Genomic DNA, 24,602 nt, shown 5'->3' on the forward strand with positions numbered 1-24,602 from the left:
ATTAAATTTCTTTTAATGGTGTTTGCATTGTAAAACCAAGACAAAGAGCAAACTTACACAAAATATAGGCAAAATTTGCCTAGGGGAGGTTTTGGAGGGAAAGTTTAGCTGAATGGATTATGTATATATATTTTATTAAAATTATTAAAAATAAATAAATAAAAAAAACTGATTTGTATCTTCAATAAGGACAAAACACGGAAACACCATGGCGATGATGAAAACGATATGAAAATGAGCGTAGAAGCCTGAACACTTCAAAGAACGCTGCTGCTTTTCATTGCCGCTTTTCTCATTAAAAGTACATGCCAAAATCGTCATGAATTTAATACATATATTTTTCGCTTTTAAAATTTTCAATTTTTTGGGGTATAGTCGTTATTGTTTAATGTGCGAGGTGGAGAACAGAAACCCTGGGAGAGAAGCGGGGAAAATCTTTCTCACGAGAAAGCATTAGAAGATATTTTTTTTCCTCTACAGGCGAGGGTTTTCTCATCAGCTTCGAACCCCGGAAAGGAACCAACTGACTACAGGTCTCAGGGTCACATGGCGAAGGAGGAGGATCGACGGCCATACGAAGGCGGTGGCGCAGGCGGCAAGCTTCGCACCTCCCGCTTGGGCCGCAGGAACAGCACCCCATATGACCGCCCGCAGACTGGACGCCATGCACCCGCCGCTGTCAGGGCGGCAGCGGCCGCCGCTGATAACAGAAGGAGCGGCAATACCTGGTTCTCGAGGATCGTCGATCCGGCCTCCCGTTTGATCACTCAGGGCGCCGTTAAGTGGCTTTCTTCGGTTTTCAAGAAAAATCACCCAGCGCTTCCTTCTGCCGGCGATGTTGTTGAAGGTATGGTTTTTTTAATCCTTTTTAGCTGCTGTAGGGTTTTGTGCCAGGGTTTTACTTTAGGGTTTTAAACTAGTGTTTTGATTTATTTATTTCTTTATATTGTTTTTAGCTTCGTGAATCTACGGAAATGACAACGAGTCTCTGTTGCTTCTACAAATGCCGTTCTGTATTTATCTTCTGCGGTGCCCTGATTAAGTAGTTATCTGGGTCTTTCCCTTTTATGAGTTCTTATTTTTAACATTTCCCCTTTTGTGTTTTTGTTCTGGCACTAATTACTCCTCCATAGGATTTCCGTGAATTAATGCGACTGGCTTCTTGCCTTGGTTAATATCTTGCTGTTTTTGGTTTGTTATTATTTGAGTATATTTGTTATTTGTTCCCATTCCATGGATCATCTGTTCGAAGTAACCGATGTAGTTTAGGTTTCTTTCCTGGTCTGTCATATTTTACCTTTCGTGTGGTTTGGCATCATCTGCCTTTTAGCTCTCATTTTTAATTTGTGAGCAGACTTGATTTATGATTTAAACAAAGGGGAAACCATTCTACTATTCTTTCGAGGTTTTACTCTGATTGTGGGAGTACTCTATCCTCTTTATATGGTTTTCATGTTTCGCTTATAGGTAGGTCCGTGCAAAAGTGCTGTTAGGGAAGCAAGGGTCTGCGGCATGAGCAAAATAAGAAGTCTAGTGTTTGGCTATCTTAATGCCGAATGTTCACCAGATTTTAATGTATTTCTGTTCTTTGTATTTCATTGCAAATTGGTGCTTGTGGTTTTATTTGGGTGTATAAGTTGAAAATGCCACAGGCAGAAAGGTCTAGTACAGGTGGCACAATTGAAAATATATTGGAAGTTCGCCTCACAAAAATGGAACCTCTTTCTAGTAATCGTTAATCACAGGCTGGCTGTTTAGAAATACGTGATATAACGTTAAGTGGCTTTGTTAGGTTCTGATCCTTGTACCCAGTGTCACATGTGGACGCGCTACATAGGTGGGGTCCCACACTTCCAGGACAGGAAATTTCCGGGGGACATTTGCCACGTCCCCTTTCTGGGGAAACACAGGGTGGATGTTTCCGGGGGACTCTTGGACGTACTCCTCCTAGAAGGGGGACCTTTGGGAGTCACCTGACTATATTTGCCCAGTGGCTCTGTAAAAAATCAATGCTTGTTTTTTTGATTTTTATTGCTGTCCCAGAAATAGATTTTTCAACTGCTTGATTTTTTAACTAACTAAATTTGTTTTAAACTCCAATTATCAATTCTAATTCCATACTAAAAGTAAGTTTAAACAAAAGAGTCAGAGATGTAAAGCAAAGGAGTCGTTGGCAGGAAAAAATATCTTTTGAAAAATTGAAAATACATTTTCAGGCTATGAACAACCATGATTGAGCAGTTATCCAGGATATATATAGACATCGTAGAGTCTTTAACCGTGGTTGTGCATTATTTTTATGATAGAAACGATGCCTATATTTTTGTAGTTTATTAGTGTCATAGAAAATAGCTGAATTGTGTAGACTTACTGTTTCCTGTCATGTATCATGTTAGAATTTCATATATTCAGTTTATGCGCCATGCATCTCATCTTTTGAAAACTTCATATATTTGTTTCATAAGCCACAAATCTCATTTTTACACAAGACTTGTGTTAGCAATAAAAGTCTTCACCATGATATGATGGTTTTGGAACAGTTAAAATTCATTATACATAGGTACTTGATTGCTCATGGTTATGTTAATGTGAACTTTAAGCACCTCCAAGCTTCTTCATAGATTACATTGAACTAGGCTCTGTTATATCTTATAGTATATATATATATATTAAACAACAGAATTCTGTATAGGTTGGATTCCTAACTTGTCCAAGAGGCAAGTTCACATTTAACAAAACTAATCACCATTTAACAATGGAAAAGATCAGTTTTTTGTAAATATCCTGAGAAACAACATATCAAATATTATTTGAAAGAGAAAGTTCGAAAGGCAATCAAGATTGTGAGCACTAAGAAGCATGAGGCCCGTTTAGTTCAATAACCCCATTGAAATATGATGCTGGATCAAGTGTCTACCATTTGAGATTTTTTTTGGATATTTTCGTACATGTAGTAGATTTGTTATTTATGAATACTCAATTTTTTGGTCATTAAGGAAAATGCCCTTGTCCAGTAGAAGAGGCTTATCTTTGAGTTGCAGATTTGTTTTTAGGAGAGTTCAACTAGCAGGCTATAATCTGAATGCGAACATGATCTCTGATGCCATTACATTGACTGAGTTTTTTTTGTTTCTTCTGAAAAGGAATACTTATTCCCTGCACTTCCTAGATTAGAGATTCAATTAGACCAAGGAGTATTAGATTGCTTAAGTTCTGTATTGCAAGTAGACGTGAGGATGATATTTAAAAGAAAACAGCTTCTTGTTTTTTTATGTTTAGGGCCATATGAATTCTAGTATTGTGTTCTTGTTCATAAGATTTTATAAACAGGACAGCTAAATTTAGATTAGGATTACTAAACCACATTGATTTGTTTCTTGTTGATGAGTTCAAATTATGTTCATTATAGATTATGGCCTTGTACAGTAGAAGAGGTGACAGATTTGTTTTTAGGATAATTCAACTAGCAGTGTTACCCATGCTTATTAGATTAGAAATTCAACCAAACAAGGAATATTAGATTGCCTAAGTTCTGAATTGCAAGTAGATGTGAGCATGCTATTTTTTAGAAAATGCTTCCTATTTTATGTTGAATTAAGTCAATATCAATGCTTGTATTGAATTCCTGTTCATAAGCTTTTATAAACAAGACAGCTTGCTTTAGACTGGGGTTACTAAACCACATTGGTAGTTTCTTCTTGACCATGAAGATTCTCTTCTCTCTTCAGGATGAGTTCAAATTATAAAAGAGAGGATCCTATAATACTGATATAAGTACTAACTTTGGATACACATGCCTCTGAAAAATGAACTTGAATAAACTTTAAAGTATAAAGTTGTATTACACAGTTACAACAGCAATACACTAGTTACTTTGTACTCTGAAATTGCTGTCCTGATTTTTGTCTCTGTTTTTAAAAGAATATAAGTTTAATTTATGAATGCCAATTAAATTCTGTACATAACTGTAGAGCATTGTAATCCAAGGTAACAATGCGATTATTTGAGTGTACAGTTTTATCTTATACCTTCTGTGAAGGAAGTGTGTTCTGGGCAGTTCTAATTCAATTTGGTTTTTTAGAAAGACTTTCTATGTAAATACATGGGGTAGGCTTGTGGTACTATGGAGAATGATTATGTTTGTATCTTTTTAGATTAGGAGGGAATGTCGATGTAAATTTGGCTAAATTTTCTTTGCTGCTATTTGTAATAGTTCTGTTGTTATGTACTGACACAATCTTAACCTATTTGATAGAAATTGAAGAGGACAGCCTTCAAGAAGTTCCAGAAGAAGCAGTTGAAGTAAGTACATTCATATACCTATACCATTTGTAAGTAAATATTTGTTTCCACCATTTAGAATGTTTTTTTGTAAGCTTGGTAGGACTACGTCTTCATCATGTCCATCTTCTCACCCCGATCGGGGGATAGCACAGGATTTGAACCCAAGACTTCATTTCCACTGCCATTGCCAATTGAGCTACCCCAAGCAGATGCTTCCACCATTTAGAATATAAAGACCAACCAAGGTAGCAATTTTCATGGTTCATCCATTTTTAGATGCAGGATTTTATTGATTTTTACGTAAAGTTTAAACTTAAATTTCTTGAAAACAAGAAAGCACAGGATTTGAACCCAAGACTTCATTTCCACTGCCATAGCCAATTGAGCTACCCCAAGCGCATGCTTCCACCATTTAGAATATAAAGACCAACCAAGGTAGAAATTTTTATATGGTTCATCCATTTTTAGATGCAGGATTTTATTGATTTTTACGTGAAGTTTAAACTTAAATTTCTTGAAAACAAGAATTTTATTTTTTGTTCTCTTAATTTAAATGATATACTATAACATGAGAATTCATCTATTTTTAAAAGTTTATCTCGAACAATTTCTGTAAAGATGACTCCAAGTTATATATAAATCCTGTTAAGATATTATTGGAAGCTGGAATCTATTTATCTATTTCATCTATTTTTAAAAGTTTATCTCGAACAATTTCTGTAAAGATGACTCCAAGTTATATTTAAATCCTGTTTAGATATTATTGGAAGCTGTAATCTATTTTATATATTTCGATAAAAATAAAATAGTCTATTTTGACAATAAGTTTGTTTTTCTATTTTAAATAATGTTAATTTTATTACATATCACAATAAAGGTATTTGATTGGTCAACCACATAACATTCAAGCAGTTAAAAATTCTAGATACTGGAATCCAGCAGGAGACCTTGTATGCCTGCTTGAGAGCAGTCACTGCGTTGCAACTCTCTGCCATAGGAAACTCAACCAAACAAACTGGTTGTTTTCCTTGGGGGCTAAAGCAGTAAGAATACCTCACTAGATCAAGTGCACCACTGCTCCCTTGACTTCCATTGTTCAATGACTATGTAACATTATAAACTTTGGAACTGAGAAGGGTGTTGTAAATGGACTGATTGTTATCGCTTGACAGCTATGTTGCATGAAACTTCTAGGAACCCAATGTTTTGGGCCGTACCCGTACCCGAAACTCGACTGAAACTTGACCATCATGTAATCATCTATGAGAGTTAATATAGACTTGGTTTTCCTTGTAAATTGTCACCTATGTGTGTTATTCCGTTCTTTCTTGCAAGATAATGTGTTATACACTTATTCATAAATCTCTCTCTCCTTGTGTGTATATATATATATATATATATTGTCATCTACGGGTCTTATTCCCATCTTTCTTGCAAGATAATGTGTTATACACTTATTTATAAATCTCTCTCTCTCTCTCTCTTTCTCTCTCTCTTTCTCTCTCCTTCTATATATAAATATATATAAATTGTCATCTATGGGTCTTATTCCCATCTTTCTTGCAAGATAATGTGTTATACACTTATTTATAAATCTCTTTCTCTCTTTGCACACACCCACACACACACACAGTGTGTGTGTGTGTGAGATGTTTCGGTCGATGTTTCATTTTTTGGGAGGCGACGTTTCTAAATGTACCTGTTTCAGAAACTCCGAAACGTGTCGGTGCTTCACGAAACTTAGCTTGACAAATACAGCACATAAACCTGATGTGAGAAGAATTATGAACTTATGATTTATCAACAGTCAAAGTATGGCATTACCTTTGGCAGAGAAATGCATTACACATTAATGCCACATTTTGATTCTGTTAATCACATAATTTTTGTTATTTTGTTTTTGCACCTTTGTTCTTTCTTTCTTTATTCTCAAATAGGGATTGTCTCCTTTTGCAGAATGCTAAAGTACTTGGTCAAGATGAAGAAGATATCCGTGCGAGCAAACAAAGAAGTGAACCTGAATTCACAGAGGTTGAACAGCTTTTAAAAAACAAAACCTTTTCTAGGTAAATCGTAAAAGTTAATGTGCTGGATGGATGACTGTCTATGTATTCCATAAGTTCCAATTCTGTTTTGTATATTACTTATTGTTAAACAGATGCACATATTTTTACTGCTTTTTCTTGGATTTCTTGTATAATTTCCTTATGGTTTCATTATGTAATTTCAGGTTAGTGCTGTTTCTGTTTTGTTTCCAAAGTGTTATAGGACAACTTTTCTATCATCTTATGTTTTTATTTTGTTCAGTCCATATTTTGTTTCATTACTTACTGGTTTGTTTACTGTATTTTTATTTTGGCTTTTGTTGTTTATGGCTTCCATTAATGTTCTTGAAATTTCCTCAGAGATAAAGCCATTTTAAGTGCAACCAGGATGCAAATTGCTCATAACTTCAATTTAATCATAACGCTACAGTGTAAATCTGTCATATCATTGATATGCTCTCTGGTGTTTGTTCAGTAAGCATTTGCATTTTGTCAGAATTTGGAACTCAGAATAGAATGTGTTTATTAAGCAGACAATTTATTTTTGTACTAACTTTTTGAATTTCCTAGTTGCAGTGTTAATTTCCAGGCATTTTTTGTTGCATATTTATTTTAGGAGATAGTTGGTCAACACTGCTTTCCAGTTATGCCACAAGTATTTTAAATGCAAAATTATGCCTTGGAAGTTTGACACTGGTTCTTGTATTTGACTTGAGTAAGCAATAAATGACAATATCAATTTTTCTTTTGTCGGCTAACCCATGGGGGATTCGAATGGTGATCTATCGCAAGGAGTGCCTTAACAGTGCACCCATTCACTGTCAATCCAAAGCCCTGTGGGCAATGATAACAGCAGTTTAGTAATTATAGAATGGTTGATATTTTTGTAAAATTGTAGATTTGCTGCTGAAACAACTGTTGTAGCTTATTGTTATGGAAATAAGCTGAAAATTGCATCCAGGGAATTGTTTATTGTCCTGAGTAGTTTAGTTTCCTCGCTTAGGGTCAGGGAACATCATATTCAAGTACATTATCTTTCCTTACTATGTATGTCAAGTGAAAATGCTCTAATACTAGTTCAATTATATCTGGACTTCACATTTTGCAGGCAATGGGCTACAATAAGGATTGACTTAATGTGGCCTGTTGAATAATTTTGAAGTTGTCAAAAGGTTCTTTATTTCTGTATCTTGTGATATGTAATTTTTTTGTCAAGAGAACCATTGTGTATTTGGATTTTGGACTGTCTGTTCTAGGGAGCTGGTTTCATTAAATTGTTTTTTCCAGAACATCTTATGTTATGTTAATATTTCATTTGGAAGTCTTGCTTGGCATATCTATGACTTGTTTTGTATTATAGGTAAGCTTAAATGAGTAATGATGGATTTGATTTTGTAATCTTCAGGGAGGAGTTCAATCGCTTAACAGAGCTACTGCAGTCACGTATAGTGGACAAATCTGCTGGCTTGAAAGTTTGTGAAGAACAGAGTAGAGAAGAGCTGCATGGTGGAGCTGGGCCAAGCAATGCAGTTAATGCTGAGGCTCAAAGGTGGCGTGAAGAGCGGCAGAAGGCAAGGGAAGAAAAAAATGACTCTGTATGGCATAATAGTTTATATGCTAATGCTCCAACTCCTGCAGTGATTCGAAATGTAAGCCAACACACTGTATTGTGGTGTGCCTTTTTCTTAACTGTGTATGGGTTCCAGGTTTTTTAATATGGGATTAGAGGAGTTTGTTAATGCACGAGTTTTATTTATTTATTTTTGAATGTTTTCATTCAAATAACTGAGGCTTGAGATCAAGTTTAGGTCAATGTACTGCTTGCGCTTTGCATGTTACCTTACATTTCACTGATTTTTACCTTCCCTTGCACTTTGCAGATTCCTGATGAAGTGGGCTCTTCGCCAGCAGATATTGCGAAAGCTTTTATGGGTGTGCGGCCTTATAGAGCATCTAGTTTAGCTTTACAGAGTAAGCCATTTCGAGATGAAAATACACCAAGTAAACCAAATGGTCTCTCACTTGTACCAAGAACAGAAGGCTGGTTGGCTGGGAATGGACAGGCTGAAGATAAATTTAAGACACCCCAAACTGCTAGGATGCGGAGTAGGATCCAGAATCTAAGTCGCACTCCTTATGCTAGAAATGTTCGTCAGCAGGTTCCTGCTGAGGTAGTTGTACTTCATATGTGTTTTAAAGTTCCTATACATAGTATCCAATGGGTGTTCAGACTGTTTTATATTGTATCTGCAGCGTATGGGCAATGGGTTTCCAAACAGCACACCAGTATCTCAGTGGACACCAATACAATCCCCTATCACAGGTGGACGACAGGTGAGGTTACAACATAGCCACAATTATTGCTTCATGCCAAAGTCCCTTGCATTCTTCAGCAAATTAGGAAACTGAAGGATATTACTTGTATTAATTGAAATGTAAATAAAAATTCAATAACCACGTTTTATCAATTTTCCTATGTTTCATTCAATGGAAGTGCTTTAAGATTTTAATTACTTAAGACTATTTGGCAAACATTTATTGTTGTTCATGACTCATAGTTTTTGCTATACAGGCACTGAAGAGGAGGAGCTCTGTGATGGATGATGACTTCACATCTGGACTATCAATCAGGAGGACCAGGCATAAACCTATTTTTGTCTCCCAGTTAAGAAATCCTGATCCCTCAGGTTCAACCAGTAATCAACTTGTTCCGTTTTTATCACCACGAAATGATGGAGAACGAACTGTGTTGGAATCTGTCAAGAAGTCTACAGAATTTGAGAAACAGAATGCATTTCCTTCTCGGGAAGCCACCGCAAAGGAATTATATGCTGGTCCATGCATTCCCCCACAATCAAGTGAAACAGCCCGGAAAATTTTGGAGCATTTAGATCGGATGGTGCCTTCTCCTAAAGAAATATCCGCAGAAGCGCAATTGGCCATTGCAAGAGATAAATCACCCAGTCAATTGACTGTGAGCATGCTGAATGGACCAGCTCGCAGAAGTACAGAGTCCATAGATGCAACTCCCCTTTTTGATAAGTACAGTCCAAGTTCTGTTCAGAAAAATAACCAGCTCTCTGGTCAACCTGCCTCTAGTGCTGAACAGAAATATGGGGGAAAAGGTAAAGCTCCTCTGTTCGATTCAGTGGCAACGTCTGTGGAGGCAGGTACATCTTCTGGTGTTGGAGATGTATCTTCCCTAATTCCTGATGCAAGTCCTGCAAGAATTGATGCAAAATTACTGATTTTAGATGGCCCTTCTAATCTTCCAGAAAAGAGTAAAGGATTTCGAATGAGTGCTCTTGAGGTATGGTGTTTTGTGATTGATAATGCCAGTGCTAACTTGGATGAACTCTATATGGTCGGTGTATTCAGCACAAATATGGTGCTTCATTGCATTAGATAGCTTCTCATGGTTGATTTTTTAATATGCCTCCATTGGCAAATACTTCCCTGATGGTCTTGGTATGTGCATGTCACAGGAGTCAGATGATGAGGGCAATGCAAGCAGGAATGCTGGCATGTCACGTCATGCGCAGACTGGAAAGGTCCCATCTTTTACATCTGATGGCAATGGTGCTAATAGTATAATATTGGATGGAGATAAACGAATCACATCTACTATATTGCGAAAAAGATCTGAAGAAAATTTAGTTGCATCCACAACTTCCGTTTCCCTTGATTCATCTACAAATAACAGTTCAGGGTTTACCTTTCCTGTTACTCCATCTAATAGTAATTTTGCAGAACCACCACCCACTCCCACAGTCATTCCATCTCCTTCAAATAAAGGTAACACTCAGCCTACTACAGCCAATGTTACTCCAACTTACAGCTTTGGTTCAGCAAGTCCCAGCAAAGGGCCCGTCTTCTCTTTTTCTACAAGTGGATCCACAGATGTTGATACTACCAAGCCGAAGTTTGATTTCAAATTTGAAAGCAAGCCAGAATCATCTTTCAGGTTTGTATCTATTCTAGTCACGTGCTCAATCCTGTTGATACTAGTGGTACACAAGATATTGGCCAACATTGTTGTGGATGTTCTTTGTTGTTCATGTTGTGACCTTTTGCAAAAGTGTTGTTCTTCTGTTGGCTTATAAATGTTAGTAGATAAGACGTTATTGGTTTTCATATGTTAAGGATTTGATAAGTTTCGTTATCACTGAAAACTTAGCACTTCTCATAATTTGGTTGTTGTTGCAGCAGTACTGCTGTTGCTGCAGCTGCATCTGCACCTACAGATGGATCAGAACCTTTAGCTGCAACCTTTAAGGGTTCATCAACCTCTGGATTATCAGGTGTGAAGACTTCCTCAGTGCCCTGGCTTATTGGCCTTAATAAGTTAATAATCCCATGTTTTAATATATAATAAACATTTTTTTTCTGCTGATTTTTTTTTGTTTTATTTATAATTTTATTTATATCCAAACAAAATTACATTCTTCATTTGCTTTTCTTAATTCCTTGAAAGGAATTCCAGACAAACATCTATGCAAACAGTCGGTAGAAACAGCCTTTATATCTCTCAATATTTCCAATAATTCCCAGGAAATATTATAAAATCAAAACAAGATCATTTATACCAACCCAAACTTTTCAAAACAGAATATCACCCAACCCATAATATATAACAAAAACATTCTGTATCAGATGCAAAACAGTTGCCAATATCCATTTTCTTACATTCTTTTACAATATTGAAATATTCTAATAGAAAGAAATGTTAACAGAAATTATATGTTATATACATATAAACATGTCTTATAATAATAATAATAATAATAATAATAGGATATTATTATTGCCATGTAGTAGCATTTATTTTTCTATCTAGTTTTAAGGTCACTGAACTAACAATCAAATATAAAGAAAATTTTCCATGTGGAGCTGTTCAAAGAGTGTTTTGTGGATTGAAAATTCACCACCTTCATTCTGGACTTCCTGGTTTTCACTTTGGCCCTTAATATTTCTAGGCAGACCTGTATTTGAGAGAAGGATGACTCTTCAAAGAATCTACTATTTATACCCTTCCAAATGAACCAATGAATGAATTCCAAAGTCTTCTAAGGGATAAACTCCTTTGCTTTTCAAGGAGACCCTCCCCTTTTTTCAAGCAATTTCATTCCTGCTATTTTCTTTCTTTTCCAGGGTGTGATGACTGGACCTTTTCTTCTGATGGTTTCCAATTGCTAATGTTTTCATCATGTATCTCTTTCTTGGACACTGGTTAGGAGTACATCCTGTTTGGCTTTTCAGTCATGGCGGGATCCATTCTAGGAAGTCTACTGAATCTTCATGATTGTTGTCTGGGGAAAATGTATTTGTTTAAGGGATTCTGCTCCATTGCAGAAAGATGGTTATGAATACTCTCCATTATCTTCTCATCCTCAGCTGTGATTACAGGGATCATGTTATAGGGTCTCCTGCGAGTTTTTCTATCAATTTTTTAACAGTGGGATTTCATCTTTTAGCCCTCCAGATTATTTCCAACTTTTGTAAATCTAAGTTTAATTTTGAGGCTAAGTTTGCATTCCTGAGGACAAAATTCTGAAAAATTCCTATTTCTTCCAGCTTTTTTCAAATAAATTTTGCTCGTCCTTCAATCATCTATTTTACCTTGAATATGTTATGTAAACTTTATTGTTTCAGATCTTCATTCTAGTGACCAAACTTATATCACATTGTGGTGAATAAGATTCTAGTTCTATGTGTACTGGAAATAGTTGTACTTTTCCCTGCTTGGGGGTGGCAGTATAAAGGTTGAATTGGCATTTTTCTTTTGAAGGGGAGGTGTTGGCCTAAGTTGATATACTGTCCCAAGATAAGTCACAAGACATGCAGACATGGGACACGGAGGGCATGAAAATACGAGTATCCAACATGTGACACGGCGACCCCCAGAACTTGACATGAAAGACATGTTATATATTATATATTAAAATATATAATACATATAAAAAACATAACAAATTAGTGAATTACACATGAAGTATGAAATATATAAAACATTTACATGATGATGATACAAATTCAATCATCCAACTAATTCATATAACCAAAGTAGCACTTAGTGCAATCCATGCCTGAACCGAAATTACATCAACAAAGAGTCCCTAAGTGGCCTGTGGAGTCCCAAAAAACAAGAAACACGCTACAACAAATAACAAGTACTACATATAATCAAAATCATTGCCTATATTGGGATCCTCATCAACATCACCCTCTAAACATTAAAATAAGATAGAAAAAACTTAAGATGTCAAATTGAGATTCTGTTTCAGTGATGGATACAATCAACACCAACAACATCGAGGTACATAGAGGGCTTGGTCCCCTTAATGAAATGTTAGTTCTGTACCCTTATACATGACAGACTCCAATGGAAGCATTGCAATCCCTCCAATCCTGAAATCATGGAAACTGTTAAGTCTGCTGGATTTTGAGCGGGATCTAAATTTCTACTTTCTCCATATGAAATCCAATGATGTCAGAAGTTAGAATCGCTTTCAAACATCTTGAGTCTATTAATGGTAATGGTAAAAATTTAAGTAAAAGGATGAAAGCATCCTCTTACTTTAAGAATTTAACATTACCATTAATTGCATAGCATTAGTAGGGCTTGGAAAAATCCACTTGCCAACACTTGGAATCCTTTTAACATTGCCTAATCACCCTTAGATGCACTCCAAAACCTTTGAGAGCTCTAAACCTGTGGCTCAATTGTGTGAGAAAGAGGCAATAAATCGATTTTAAGATGCTTTTGCACTGGACATGTGTCCAAATTTGCGCACACCAGTAGGGCTTGTGTCTGAGATGAGTCAAACTTGTGTCCTGCGAATAGGATACGAGTCAAACTCTTGTCTGACATCTGTCATGTCAGACACGTGATCATGTCTGACACGTGAAGTACGTGACACAGTGGGGGGTGGAGGATGTGTCATGTTACTTAGGTTCCAAGAGAACTTTACCCATGTGCTCCGTTGCAAGTTCAATTCCTTGAGGGATTGGGTGGTGGTCTGACGGTCAAATTCACATCAGATGGTGGTGAATAACACTAGTTCTTTTCATGTTGGCACTGGAAAAACTGGCACTTGTATCTCTTTGGGGGCGGCACTATTAAGGTTGAATTGCCCCTTCCCTTTTAAGTGGATGTATTGGCTAAGTGACATACTGTTACATTAAAGCAAGTTTAATCATGTTTAGTGCTACAAAGTCAATTTGTGGGGAGAAAAGGGATGGTCTGGTGGTCTCTGTTCTGTGTGTATGTGTACTGGAAAAGTGGCACTTGACAGTATTAAGGCTGATTTGGCACTGCCTTTTTAAGGGGAGGTGTTGTTTCAAGCGAACATGGAGTCCCATGAAAGCTTTATCCATGTTCTTCAGACTTGTGTGTGTTTGTGTACTGGAAAAAGTGTCAGATGGATTTTCTTGGGGGTGGCAGTATTAAAGGTGAATTGACACTTCCATTTAAAAGCTAGGTATTGGCTCAAGTATAATTACTGCCCCATGAAAGTTTTAGCCAGATTCTATGATGAAAGATCAATTCCCGGCGGGGGGGGGGGGGGGGGTTGTGGTGGTGGTTAGTGGTCTGGTGACCAGACTTGTAACTGGGATGCTGGATAACCCTCATTCCACCGTGAGCCTTTTTTTCTTTGTAATAAATCCATGATTTCAAATCTGAAAGGGAAGTTTGGTGGTTTCTCACAATTTGTGATATTGAGACTGATGGGCCAATGGTATGGTAAGGACCTTCTTGTAAATAGCTGTGTCTGCTTCAAAGCCCGGCTTATCCAGTCTAAGCTTGTCAGGTGTATCCATGAGAGTTCCTCCTGTTTCTTCTATTATTCCAGGTGAATGATCCCTCTCCGAGTTTAATATCAATTAATAAATTTTTCTTCAGAAGTTCCAAGAGAATTGTGGTGGTGGCTAGTGGAGGTGGTGTGGTGACCAGACTTGTAACAGGGGTTCTGAATAACCCCACTTTATGTGTGTAAAATAAAAATGACACTTGGCCTCAGTTAGGGGGTGGCAGTATCAAGTTTGAGTTGGCAATTCGCTTTCAAGCCAGAGGTGTTGGTCAAAGTGGACATGCTGTCCTACAGAAGCTTTAACCATGTTATACGTTAGAAGGTTTGTTAAGTTTCTGAAGCTTCTTTGGTAATCTGAAAATCATTGTTCCATGAGGGACTGGACCCTCATTTCACTGAGCCTTTCTTTTCTTCGTAATAAATCTGTGTTTTCAAACCACATGATCTCAAATCTAAAAGGGAAGTTTGGTGGTTTCTCACAATTTGTGATATTGAGACTGATGGCCTGGCCAATGGGATGGTAAGGATTTTTTTGTAATAGCAGTCTCAGCTTCAAAGCCTGGGTTATCCAGTTCAAACTTGTCAAGAACTTGTCACCATCCATAAGAATTCCTCCTGTTTCTTCTGTTATTCCAGGTGAATGATCCCTCTCTCGGTTTAACATCAATTAACTAATTTTTCTTCAGATGTTCCAAGAGAATTGTACAGTTTAACCTAGTGCAACCTTTCTTCCGTGAACTCCAAGCAATAGTTTAAGGTCTCCTCCCACTATATCCAGGCGAAATCTTTGGATGATTCCTTTCTCCGCACAGTTTACTCGAGAATGTTGTCTTGTACATGGCCAATAGTCTGGGCCATAAATATTTGTTTTGAACAGTCTTGATCCCAGGCCCTTGAGAGAATTTTGACTGTCATCCAAAGGTCTCCAAAACATATGCTCTTAATTTTGATTGCATATGGGTTTTTATCCATTTAGAGATTTCCTTAATTTTTGCATCAGAACTTTGTTAGACAGCTATTGCCTGGTTCCAAGTAATATTTTTACTTCCTCTATTATAGCTATTTACGTTGCTGTTTTCTAAATGAACATGATACCTGATTTTTCTTCTTGAATATTCCCTTAGATTTCTTTTTGAATTTTGGCCTATGCATCTAATATTCTGGGATAGAAATTTAATTCTGAACTTCAGAGTTCAGATTCCCTCTTACAGTAGTAGTCCTAGGGGAGAGACCTAATTAGGGTTTTCAAGGAGAATTCTTCTGTTTTTCTTGTAACAAATATTGAAGCTGACTAAGATGGTGTTAAAAAGCTTCCTCTTCCTTCTTAATTGGCAGAGGTTTCCTGCTGATATCTGTTTAGGCTGTCCCATTTCAGATTTTGTTTAGAGCCTAGTGTTGGGAGGAGGCCCACCGGGATGGGTGATGAGGATTTGGGAGAATGCTTTGGAAGGAGGATGCAAGCACTTGTGCTTACACTTGAGAAGGGTTGCCTCCCAGGAGCTCTAGATTTTATTTTCAGAAATTTATGCAAAGGCTTAGATTGAGATGTACCTTGCTCTTCATCTGGGAATGATTTTCATGCTGGATTGGTACAGCCACTTGTTGTCCAGGTTTAATTGACTTTTCAAATCTGTTTTATTTGAACTTCCCATGTAGACTTCCACAGCTTTTTGATCGTCTTTATAGTTGAATGAGAAGCTTTTCGGGGCTCTGATGGATTTTCAAACCCTTTTTTATACCTTTTCAGAGCTGGTTAATGTGTGAATTTGCTTTTAATATGGCCATATTCACGATGTCTTCCACATTTGAAGAGAATAATTTGATAGTCCAGTTTCTTGGCATGCTTTTTATCCCTGAGGCTGATCATTGTTCTTTTTGGAATGGGGCTATGTTGGCACCTAAGTCGCCTGACACGGGGATTCGGGACACGTAGGATTCGAGATCCGTGGTGTCGGATTCGGACACGCTGACCCCCCGGAACAGGACACGTTATATATTATTTTATATATATATATATCAAATATATACTAAGTCACCTGACACGGGGATTCAGGACACGTAGGATTCAGGATTCGTGGTGTCGGATTCGGGACACGCTGACCCCCCGGAACAGGACACGTTATATATTATTTTATTAAAAATATATATATATATATATATATATATATTTATATATATATATATATATAAAAATTAGATATTATCATATTTCTTACACAAATTTTAATTAATGATACAAATTTATTGATTTCAAACATAGATCTTCATCTATAGCTATTAGCATGCATAGTACATACAAAATTCAAATAAATGTCAGTGGTACTGGTCACATAAATGATAAATCTATTAAAAATTTAAATCATGATTCATAATTCATAACTGAAGGACACGTAGGATTCAGGATTCGTGGTGTCGGATTCACACGCTGAAACAGGACACGTTATATATTATTTTATTAAAAATATATATATATATATATATATATATATTTATATATATATATATATATATATATATTAAAAATTAGATATTATCATATTTCTTACACAAATTTTAATTAATGATACAAATTTATTGATTTCAAACATAGATCTTCATCTATAGCTATTAGCATGCATAGTACATACAAAATTCAAATAAATGTCAGTGGTACTGGTCACATAAATGATAAATCTATTAAAAATTTAAATCATGATTCATAATTCATAACTGAAAGACAACTTACAACTACAAGATAGTAAGATAAACACACTGACAACTGTAGTTTTCTCATTAAGTCATCAAATCAAAATGTGTTACATAGGTAGTGTTGGTGCAATGCCAATGGCAAATAGAAATAGAAAATATAAAACAACTACAGGTATACAAGCCTCAAGGCATCAATCAGCATCAGAATCAGCATCACTGTCCCCATCATCATGGTCCCCACTGCTCTCCTCTACATCCTCCTCCTCCCCTGTATCCATAGTCGCCTTTGCATCTGCTGGTATGGAGGCTGACCCCTCTAAGTCATCAAATCTAACAGGCTCTAGCACTGGATCATTGAGATCCATGTTGGCCAATGCCAACTCAACAATGGTGTCCAAACCCATATCATCAAGAACAGTGTTACTTGGGAGTGGGAGCGAAAGCGGGGAGTGGGAGCGAAAATGCGAGCGGGAGCGACATATTCAGAAGCTCTTGGTTTGGTGCTCTTGATTAAATACGAGTTCCATACCCTAATACATGACAAAATTCAATGGAAACATTGCAATCCCCCAATCCTAAAATCCTGAAAAACTGATAAGTCCGCTGGATTTTGAATGAAATCTAAAATTCTACTTTCTCCATATGAAATCCAATGAGGCCGGAACCACTCTCAAACATCCTGAGTCATTTCATGGTAATGTTAAAAATTTAAGTAAAAGGATGAAAATGAAGATTAAGGAGAATGTCACTTTTACTTTAAGAATTTAACATTACCATGAATAGCATATCAATACTAGGGCCTAGACTTGATTATGAAGCTGCCAAAATGCTCTACTCCTTGCTGCAACAGCACAAATCACTTACCAAATGAAAATATTAATGAGCAAACATGCCCTTTTCATACCCGCGCTGAGCTTAGCGAGTCCTGGAAACCGGACACGTGTCCTAAAATCGCGACACGCCCCTGAAAATCGTGACACGCCCTCGGACACGACGTGTCCTGTGATTTGGACACGAATCCAGACCGAATCGTGTCGGATTCGCCGGATTCGGGATTCGCAGGGGGTTTAGGACGAATCCGGTTTCCTAGAATATATATATATAAAATTAGAACAGGACACGTTATATATTATTTTATAATATATATATATATATATATATATATATATATATATAAAATTAGATATTATCATATTTCTTACATAAATTTCAATTAGTGATACAAATTTATTGATTTCAAACATAGATCTTCATCTATAGCTATTAGCATGCATAGTACATACAAAATTCAAATAAATGTCAGTGGTACTGGTCACATAAATGATAAATCTATTAAAAATTTAAATCATGATTCATAATTCATAACTAAAAGACAACTTACAACTACAAGATAAACACACTGAAAATTGTAGTTTTCTCATTAAGTCATCAAATCAAAATGTGTTACATAGGTAGTGTTGGTGCAATGCCAATGGCAAATAGAAATAGAAAATATAAAACAACTACAGGTATACAAGCCTCAAGGCATCAATCAGCGTCAGAATCAGCATCACTGTCCCCATCATCATGGCCCCCACTGCTCTCCTCTGCATCCTCCTCCTCCCCTGTATCCATAGTCGCCTCTGCATCTGCCGGTATGGAGGTTGACCCCTCTAAGTCCTCAAATCTAACAGGCTCTAGCACTAGATCATTGAGATTTGTGTTCGCCAATGCCAACTCAACAGTGGTGTCCAGACCCATATCATCAGCAACAATGTTACTTGGGAGCGGGAGTGAAAGTGGGGAGTGGGAGCGAAAACAGGAGCGGGAGCGACATATTCAAAAGCTCTTGGTTTGGTGCTCTTGATTAAATACGAGTTCCATACCCTAATACATGACAAATTTCAAAGGAAACATTGCAATCCCCAAATCCTAAAATCTTGAAAAACTGATAAGTCTGCTGGATTTTGAATGAAATCTAAAATTCTACTTTCTCCATATGAAATCCAATGAGGCCGGAACCACTCTCAAACATCTTGAGTCATTTCATCTTAATGTTAAAAATTTAAGTAAAAGGATGAAAATGAAGATTAAGGAGAATGTCACTTTTACTTTAAGAATTTAACATTACCATGAATAGCATATCAATACTAGGGCCTAGACTTGATCATGAAGCTGCCAAAATGCTCTACTCCTTGCTGCAACAGCACAAATCACTTGCCAACAGCACAAATCACTTGCCAAATGAAAATATTAATGAGCAAACACGCCTTTTTCTTTCCTGCACTGAGCTTAGCGAGTCCTGGAAACAGGACACATGTCCCAAAATCGCGACACCCTTTTGAAAATCGTGACACGACGTGTCATGATTTGGACACAAATCCGGACCGAATCGTGTCGGATTCGCTGGATTCGGGATTCGTAGGGGGTTTAGGACGAATCCGATGACTTAGGTTGGCACGTATTCTGGCATATGCTGCCAGCCCCCCACCCTCCCCTTTGCCTGAAGTAATTTTGATGATCCAACAAAGGTTCCCAGCTAATTTCCAATTAAATTAAGACACTGATCATTCTATAACTCAAAAGAGATTCACAGTAATTTTTCCCAAAACAGGGCAATTACTGGCAGATGCAATATGGGGTTAAGGCCTGTGGTCCAGTACTTGATATTGCTTGAAACTAAGGGCCACTTTCAAATATTAGCTTCCGTGGCTCCACACAGAAGAATACTGCTGGAAAGTATCGTCTTCCATGAAGTGAGATTTGAACTTCTCCAAGGACTTGACAATTCGCCTTTATACAAAGTAGTCAGAAGATTTCTGGGAATCCATACCTCCTCAAATGCTCTATGTCACATATCAAATGATATCCATGTGTTTATATACAGAATTGTGTAAAATATAAAATTAACAGGATAATGGTTCTAACATGCATAAGCTTGTTTTTCTCTCCAAACTCTGGAATCTGTATTATCAGGCATGCCAACCAAATCATGCATTTTCCAAGTTCTACAGCATGGAGTTGGCTATGGATTGGATTGTAGATAATTTTGAACAGTGTTTTAGCTGGAAGCATATCTTGTTGTTGAAGGGTAGAATTGCTCTGAAAATTCACTTTGCATGTTTGGTTTTCTTCATTTGAAGCTTTACTATATATTTATCTTCTAGTAATCACTTCTTGTGCATGTCAGCAGAGAGTTCACCCACTTTCTCAAGTTCAAGCAGTATGTTCTCTACATCTACCACTGTCGCCACAACTTCTGCAGGCCTCCCATTGTTCGGTGGATCTGTCTCCAAGGTAAATGGTATGAACTCAGTTCCATTTTCGTTTGCTGGAAAGAGCAGCTCTGCAGCCACTACCGCAAAGGTGGAATCCAAATTGAGAAGTCCTGACACTGTTACACAGGTTGAAGCATCATCTGTAGTAGCAGAAGATCAATCAATTAAAAGCTCCACCAGTGGTGAAAATTGCACAATAAAATCCCAAAATGAACCTAAAAGCAGTGGTTTTGCTTCCTCCCCATCTCTTGTAGGAGTAACCAATGGTACTTTAAGCACTCTATCCAGCACAACTGCAATTTCAGCTTCTACAAGTAGTCTCCTTCCCAATACTCAGTCTTCTTTTGCAGGATCTCTCTTCGGGCAGGTGCCAAGTTCTGCTACAGCTACTACCTCAGGTTCATTTGTGTTTGGGAGTTCTGCCAACTCATCGTCTCTTTCTAGTGGGAATACAAGCCCCTCTTTGTTCGGGTCAACTCTGTCTGCTTCGGCTTCAGGTGCTTCAGGTAGCTTATTTGGCTTAACTGCACCCAGTTCATTAAGCTCATCCAGTCTACCTTCTTTTGGCCTCAGCAATAGTAGCACTTCTGCCCAATTTGCTTCTAGTAGTACCCCTGCACCTGGGTCGGGCATGACACCTACATTTGGTGCTGGCAGTAGCCTCTCAGTAGGTTCTGTCGGCACTTCTAATTTCTCTGGTAGCAGCAGTACTTCATTTGGATTGGGTAGCACCTCTCAGTTTGGTTCAAATACATCTCCTTCATTTGGGTTAAGTACTATTCCACAGTTTGGTTCCAACACCTCTCCTTCGTTTGGGTTGAGCACCACTCCGCAGTTTGGTTCTAGTACATCTCCCTCATTCGGATTAACCAGTCTTCAATCTAGTTCCACCACTGCACCTTCGTTTGTCCCTGGTGTAACATTTGGTTCAAATACATCTTCCTTTACCACAGGGAGCACCCCTTCATTTGGTTCTGGCAGCACTCCTGCGTTTGGTTCTGGGAGCACTCCTCCATTTGGTTCTGGCAGCACCCCTTCATTTGGTTCTGGGAGTACATTTGGATCTAGCAGTTCTCCCTCATTTGGTGGAAGCAGCTCCTCTTTTGTTTCTGGCAGTGCTCCATCATTTGGCGGAAGCAGTGTGTCATTTGGTGTTGCCAGCACTCCAGCATTTGGTGGAGGCAGTGCCTCGTATGGTTCTGCTAGCACTCCATTATTTGGTTCAAACAGCACTCCATCATTTGGCTTGGGACAGCCTTTTGGAGCTTCCAGTTCAACATCTTCACAGTCAACAATGACCTCGTTTGGATCTGGGTTTGGGGGCACTGCATCTGTGCCGTCCACAGGTTTTTCTTTTGGTGGATCTGCAGCTGCAAGCAGTGGCTCCTTTACTTTTGGAGGTGCAGGAAGCACTCCATCTGGAACTACATTCTCGTTTGGATCAACTGGTACCCCCCCTAGCACATTTACATTTGCTTCGAAAGACAGTTCTTCTATGACTCAACCAATTTTTGGGTTGACCAACTCAAATGCTGCTTTTGGGGCTGCACCATCACCAACACCACCGGCTGATCAGATGGAAGACAGCATGGCAGAGGATCCTGCCCAGGTATCAAGTCCTGTTCCACCAGTATTTGGTGGACAGACTGCTTCACCAGCTCCATCTTTTGTGTTTGGCTCTCAGCCAACTGCTCCATCTGCTGGGCAATCGGTTTTCCAGTTTGGTGCCCAGCCTGGTCCAGCAGCAGCTAATCCTTTTGCATCCAGTGCTCCGAGCACGTTCAATCCTGCAAGTGGCAGTGGGCTTGAGTTTTCTGGTGGAGGCTTCTCTCTTGGTGCCGGAGGCGACAGGGGTAATAGAAAGTTTATAAAGGCAAAGCGGGACAAGACAAGGAGAAAGTAAATCTCACAATCTTCCCGGACTAAACTGCTGGTTGATATTATGTATACTTATTCATATGAGCTGCTTCAAGTTTCAAGGGTGGAATAATGGGCATAATGGTCCATGATTTCGGCACATAAATTTTGGGAGGGAACACCACTTGGAACTACGGTGCTGTTGCAATGTTTACTTCAAAATGCTTGTTACTTGCATGAACTGGACTATTGGCAGTTAAGAAGGCAAAGTGGCCTTTTTATTATCCAAAGTGTACCGGCTATTCCTCTTTGATGTTTCAGGGAGATCTTGAGAATCTAGTCGAATATTTTTTTTTTTTTAAATCTAGTAATGATATTCCAGGACAAGCATATTTTCATATGCATGTAATTCTTGTTTGTAATATAGTTATTCTTTTCTTTTTAATCGTAAGGCCACCGGGGTACTTGAATGCATGTAAATTTCTTTTATAAATCAATCACTTTTGATGGTCGATTATCCTCTTTGTTGTCAACTGGGCTTGTTGATGGTTTAGCGATGCTAGTTGGTGTAATTCTGAATTTCGATTCACATAGTATCACATTTAACATTACACCGTGTACTCTCTTGTATGGTCCTCAGGTAGTACGCTACTGACCTGGGCGTGCAAAAGATTACCTCTTTACATTATGCAGTAGAAACATCAGTGCACTGTTGATTATTTTATATGTTCATGCATTAAGAGGTTGATGGTTGATTCCCAGTGGAAGTATGTTCAAACATGCAATATCTTTTCTGTATTTATTTGGTTGTTATGTTTTTCGCTTGTATAAAATTTATTCCGCTACACCTGTAAAATTAATTTGGGAGGTTATGCATCAACGTTTAATGTTTTGGTTTGCACTAGAACACAACTATCATGTTCAGAATAGGTTTGGAATCATTACGAAGATTGCGTATCAGCATTTTTGTACAGTTAGTACAATTCTAAAAAGTTATTCACAGAGAGGAAAGTGAAGGGGTGGTTCCTCCGAATATCTTGTAAGCAACTTCAACCTCTAAATGTTATTTTGGTTACTGATTTGTTTGTGCGTTTATTTGCCACTGGCTGCTAGCTTTAGTTATCAGCAATATACACTTTAGCAGGGCCAGCGTTGAAGCGCAGGTTTATGTGGATATCTTGCATACGACAGCAGCCATAACAGTATCTACAGAATTCTATGCCAGGGGTCAGCGTTTGCAAATGGAAATCTACAACAGCAATCAACAGTAGTCATTATACTTAAGGTAGAGTGGCTTTCGATGTAAAGCATTGAAGCCTTTTTCCTTTTATATATGTAATTTTAATCAACTGGGATAATTTTTGGAAATTTCGATCCAGTGTAGTTTCAATTTTTTATTTTTTTGTTCTGTTTAAGTTGTATATTTTTATTTTTTATATATATTTTATTCTGAAATATTATGTCTGCAACGTGGAAATGTTTTGCACATATGCTTGAAGAAAGGCTGTATCACATGTATCACGCTGCCAAAGGTGTTGGGATACTTTTGGAGTGGACCAAATTGAGGTTCTCCATGTTTGGCGAGTTACGAAGCGAAATGACTCTTAACTTGCCGAAGCAATGCAGATCAGATGGAATTTGGCAAGATGCTGAAACATTTACAGTTGATAATCTTGCATGCTTATCTTTCAGTAAGAATGCCTTAATAGTTTTACTCAATGTTTTGGATCGGATGCAAATTGCCCTATTGCGGCAAATAGGTTTGATAGTGCTGTGTTTTGTTAGAGTACTCTCTTTTATGATATTGTTAAACAACATATAATCTATTGAGACAGAAAGTGCACTCCTTGACGGCACAAACAAATCTTGAAAGATAAATCCATATTTAGTGAAACATATTATGAACGTCGTCTCTCATTGACATTGTTAAAGCATGTTATCTACCGTGAACTGAGTGCAACTGTACGTCCTCCTCTATAGATGGCACAAACAAATTTTGAAAGATAATATTATGTTAAAGATAATTTTGTTTCTATGATACGTCCAATGAAGTTCTCACGCTGAACATGATATTTATTTTTATGATTCTTGCAATTAAGTACATAATATTTATTTTTATCATTTTTTAATGAAGCTCACACTCTAATGACCGTGCTTCAAAGTTCACTACTGAATATTTGTATTTGTGATGGTTGTAACGAAATTCTGTGTAATGAACATAATTTTCATTTTTACATCCAAATGAAGTTCCCACACTTATGACAAGTATTTGTTTTTATGAATAATTTTGTAGGGTGATTATGGATAAAGAAATTAGTGAAAAACAATACATGATATCTAAAAATAATAAAACATTTTACAAAATATTAATTTTTTCATTTGACTAAATTCATCAACTTAAGCAGTTTTTTCATTTGACTAAATTCATCAACTTAAGCACATACTGCCAGTAATGCATGCAAGCAAGGACATTACATATCATTCAACAATTTGTATTTAATAAAACTTTTTACAAAATATTAAGTTTTACGTTCGACTAAATTCAAACTTAATGCATGCAACCAAGGACATTACATATAACTCAACATTTGTATTTAATAAAACTTTTTACAAGATATTAATTTTGACAGTTGACTAAATTCAACAACTTGAGACACATG

The 24,602-nt window shown here is 37.4% G+C and overlaps 1 protein-coding gene across 4 annotated transcripts; it reads left to right on the plus strand.

The window, feature by feature from the left end:
* Window positions 1-310: 310 nt before the first annotated feature.
* Window positions 311-22,387, plus strand: LOC149203338 (uncharacterized). Of its 4 annotated transcripts, none has more exons than XM_089403410.1 (11): window positions 311-847; window positions 4,256-4,302; window positions 6,241-6,350; window positions 7,735-7,978; window positions 8,210-8,500; window positions 8,583-8,663; window positions 8,902-9,639; window positions 9,815-10,293; window positions 10,536-10,630; window positions 20,001-20,351; window positions 20,436-22,387. In XM_089403410.1, the coding sequence occupies exons 1-11, from the start codon at window positions 547-549 to the stop codon at window positions 21,986-21,988; spliced, it is 4,290 nt and encodes a 1,429-aa protein (XP_089259536.1). In that variant the 5' UTR covers window positions 311-546; the 3' UTR covers window positions 21,989-22,387. The 4 variants fall into 4 exon arrangements, with proteins under 4 accessions (XP_089259536.1, XP_089259537.1, XP_089259535.1 ...); XM_089403411.1 differs by having other exon boundaries at window positions 20,001-20,104; window positions 20,213-22,387; XM_089403409.1 differs by having other exon boundaries at window positions 10,539-10,630; window positions 20,001-22,387.
* The last annotated feature ends 2,215 nt before the right edge of the window (window positions 22,388-24,602 follow it).

The sequence above is a fragment of the Pinus tabuliformis genome, chromosome 2_1, assembly GCF_031772625.1.
Source record: "Pinus tabuliformis cultivar Carrire ecotype Pingquan chromosome 2_1, CPIR1, whole genome shotgun sequence".
Lineage (NCBI taxonomy): Eukaryota > Viridiplantae > Streptophyta > Pinopsida > Pinales > Pinaceae > Pinus > Pinus tabuliformis.

What these genes read in the sequence shown, in the direction of transcription:
- LOC149203338 (XM_089403408.1), top strand. Translation starts at nt 547, where the DNA reads ATGGCGAAGGAGGAGGATCGACGGCCATACGAAGGCGGTGGCGCAGGC. An exon ending in TGCCGGCGATGTTGTTGAAG is followed by an intron (nt 848 to 4,255) that starts GTATGGTTTTTT and finishes CCTATTTGATAG; the next exon opens with AAATTGAAGAGGACAGCCTT. An exon ending in AAAAACAAAACCTTTTCTAG is followed by an intron (nt 6,351 to 7,734) that starts GTAAATCGTAAA and finishes TGTAATCTTCAG; the next exon opens with GGAGGAGTTCAATCGCTTAA.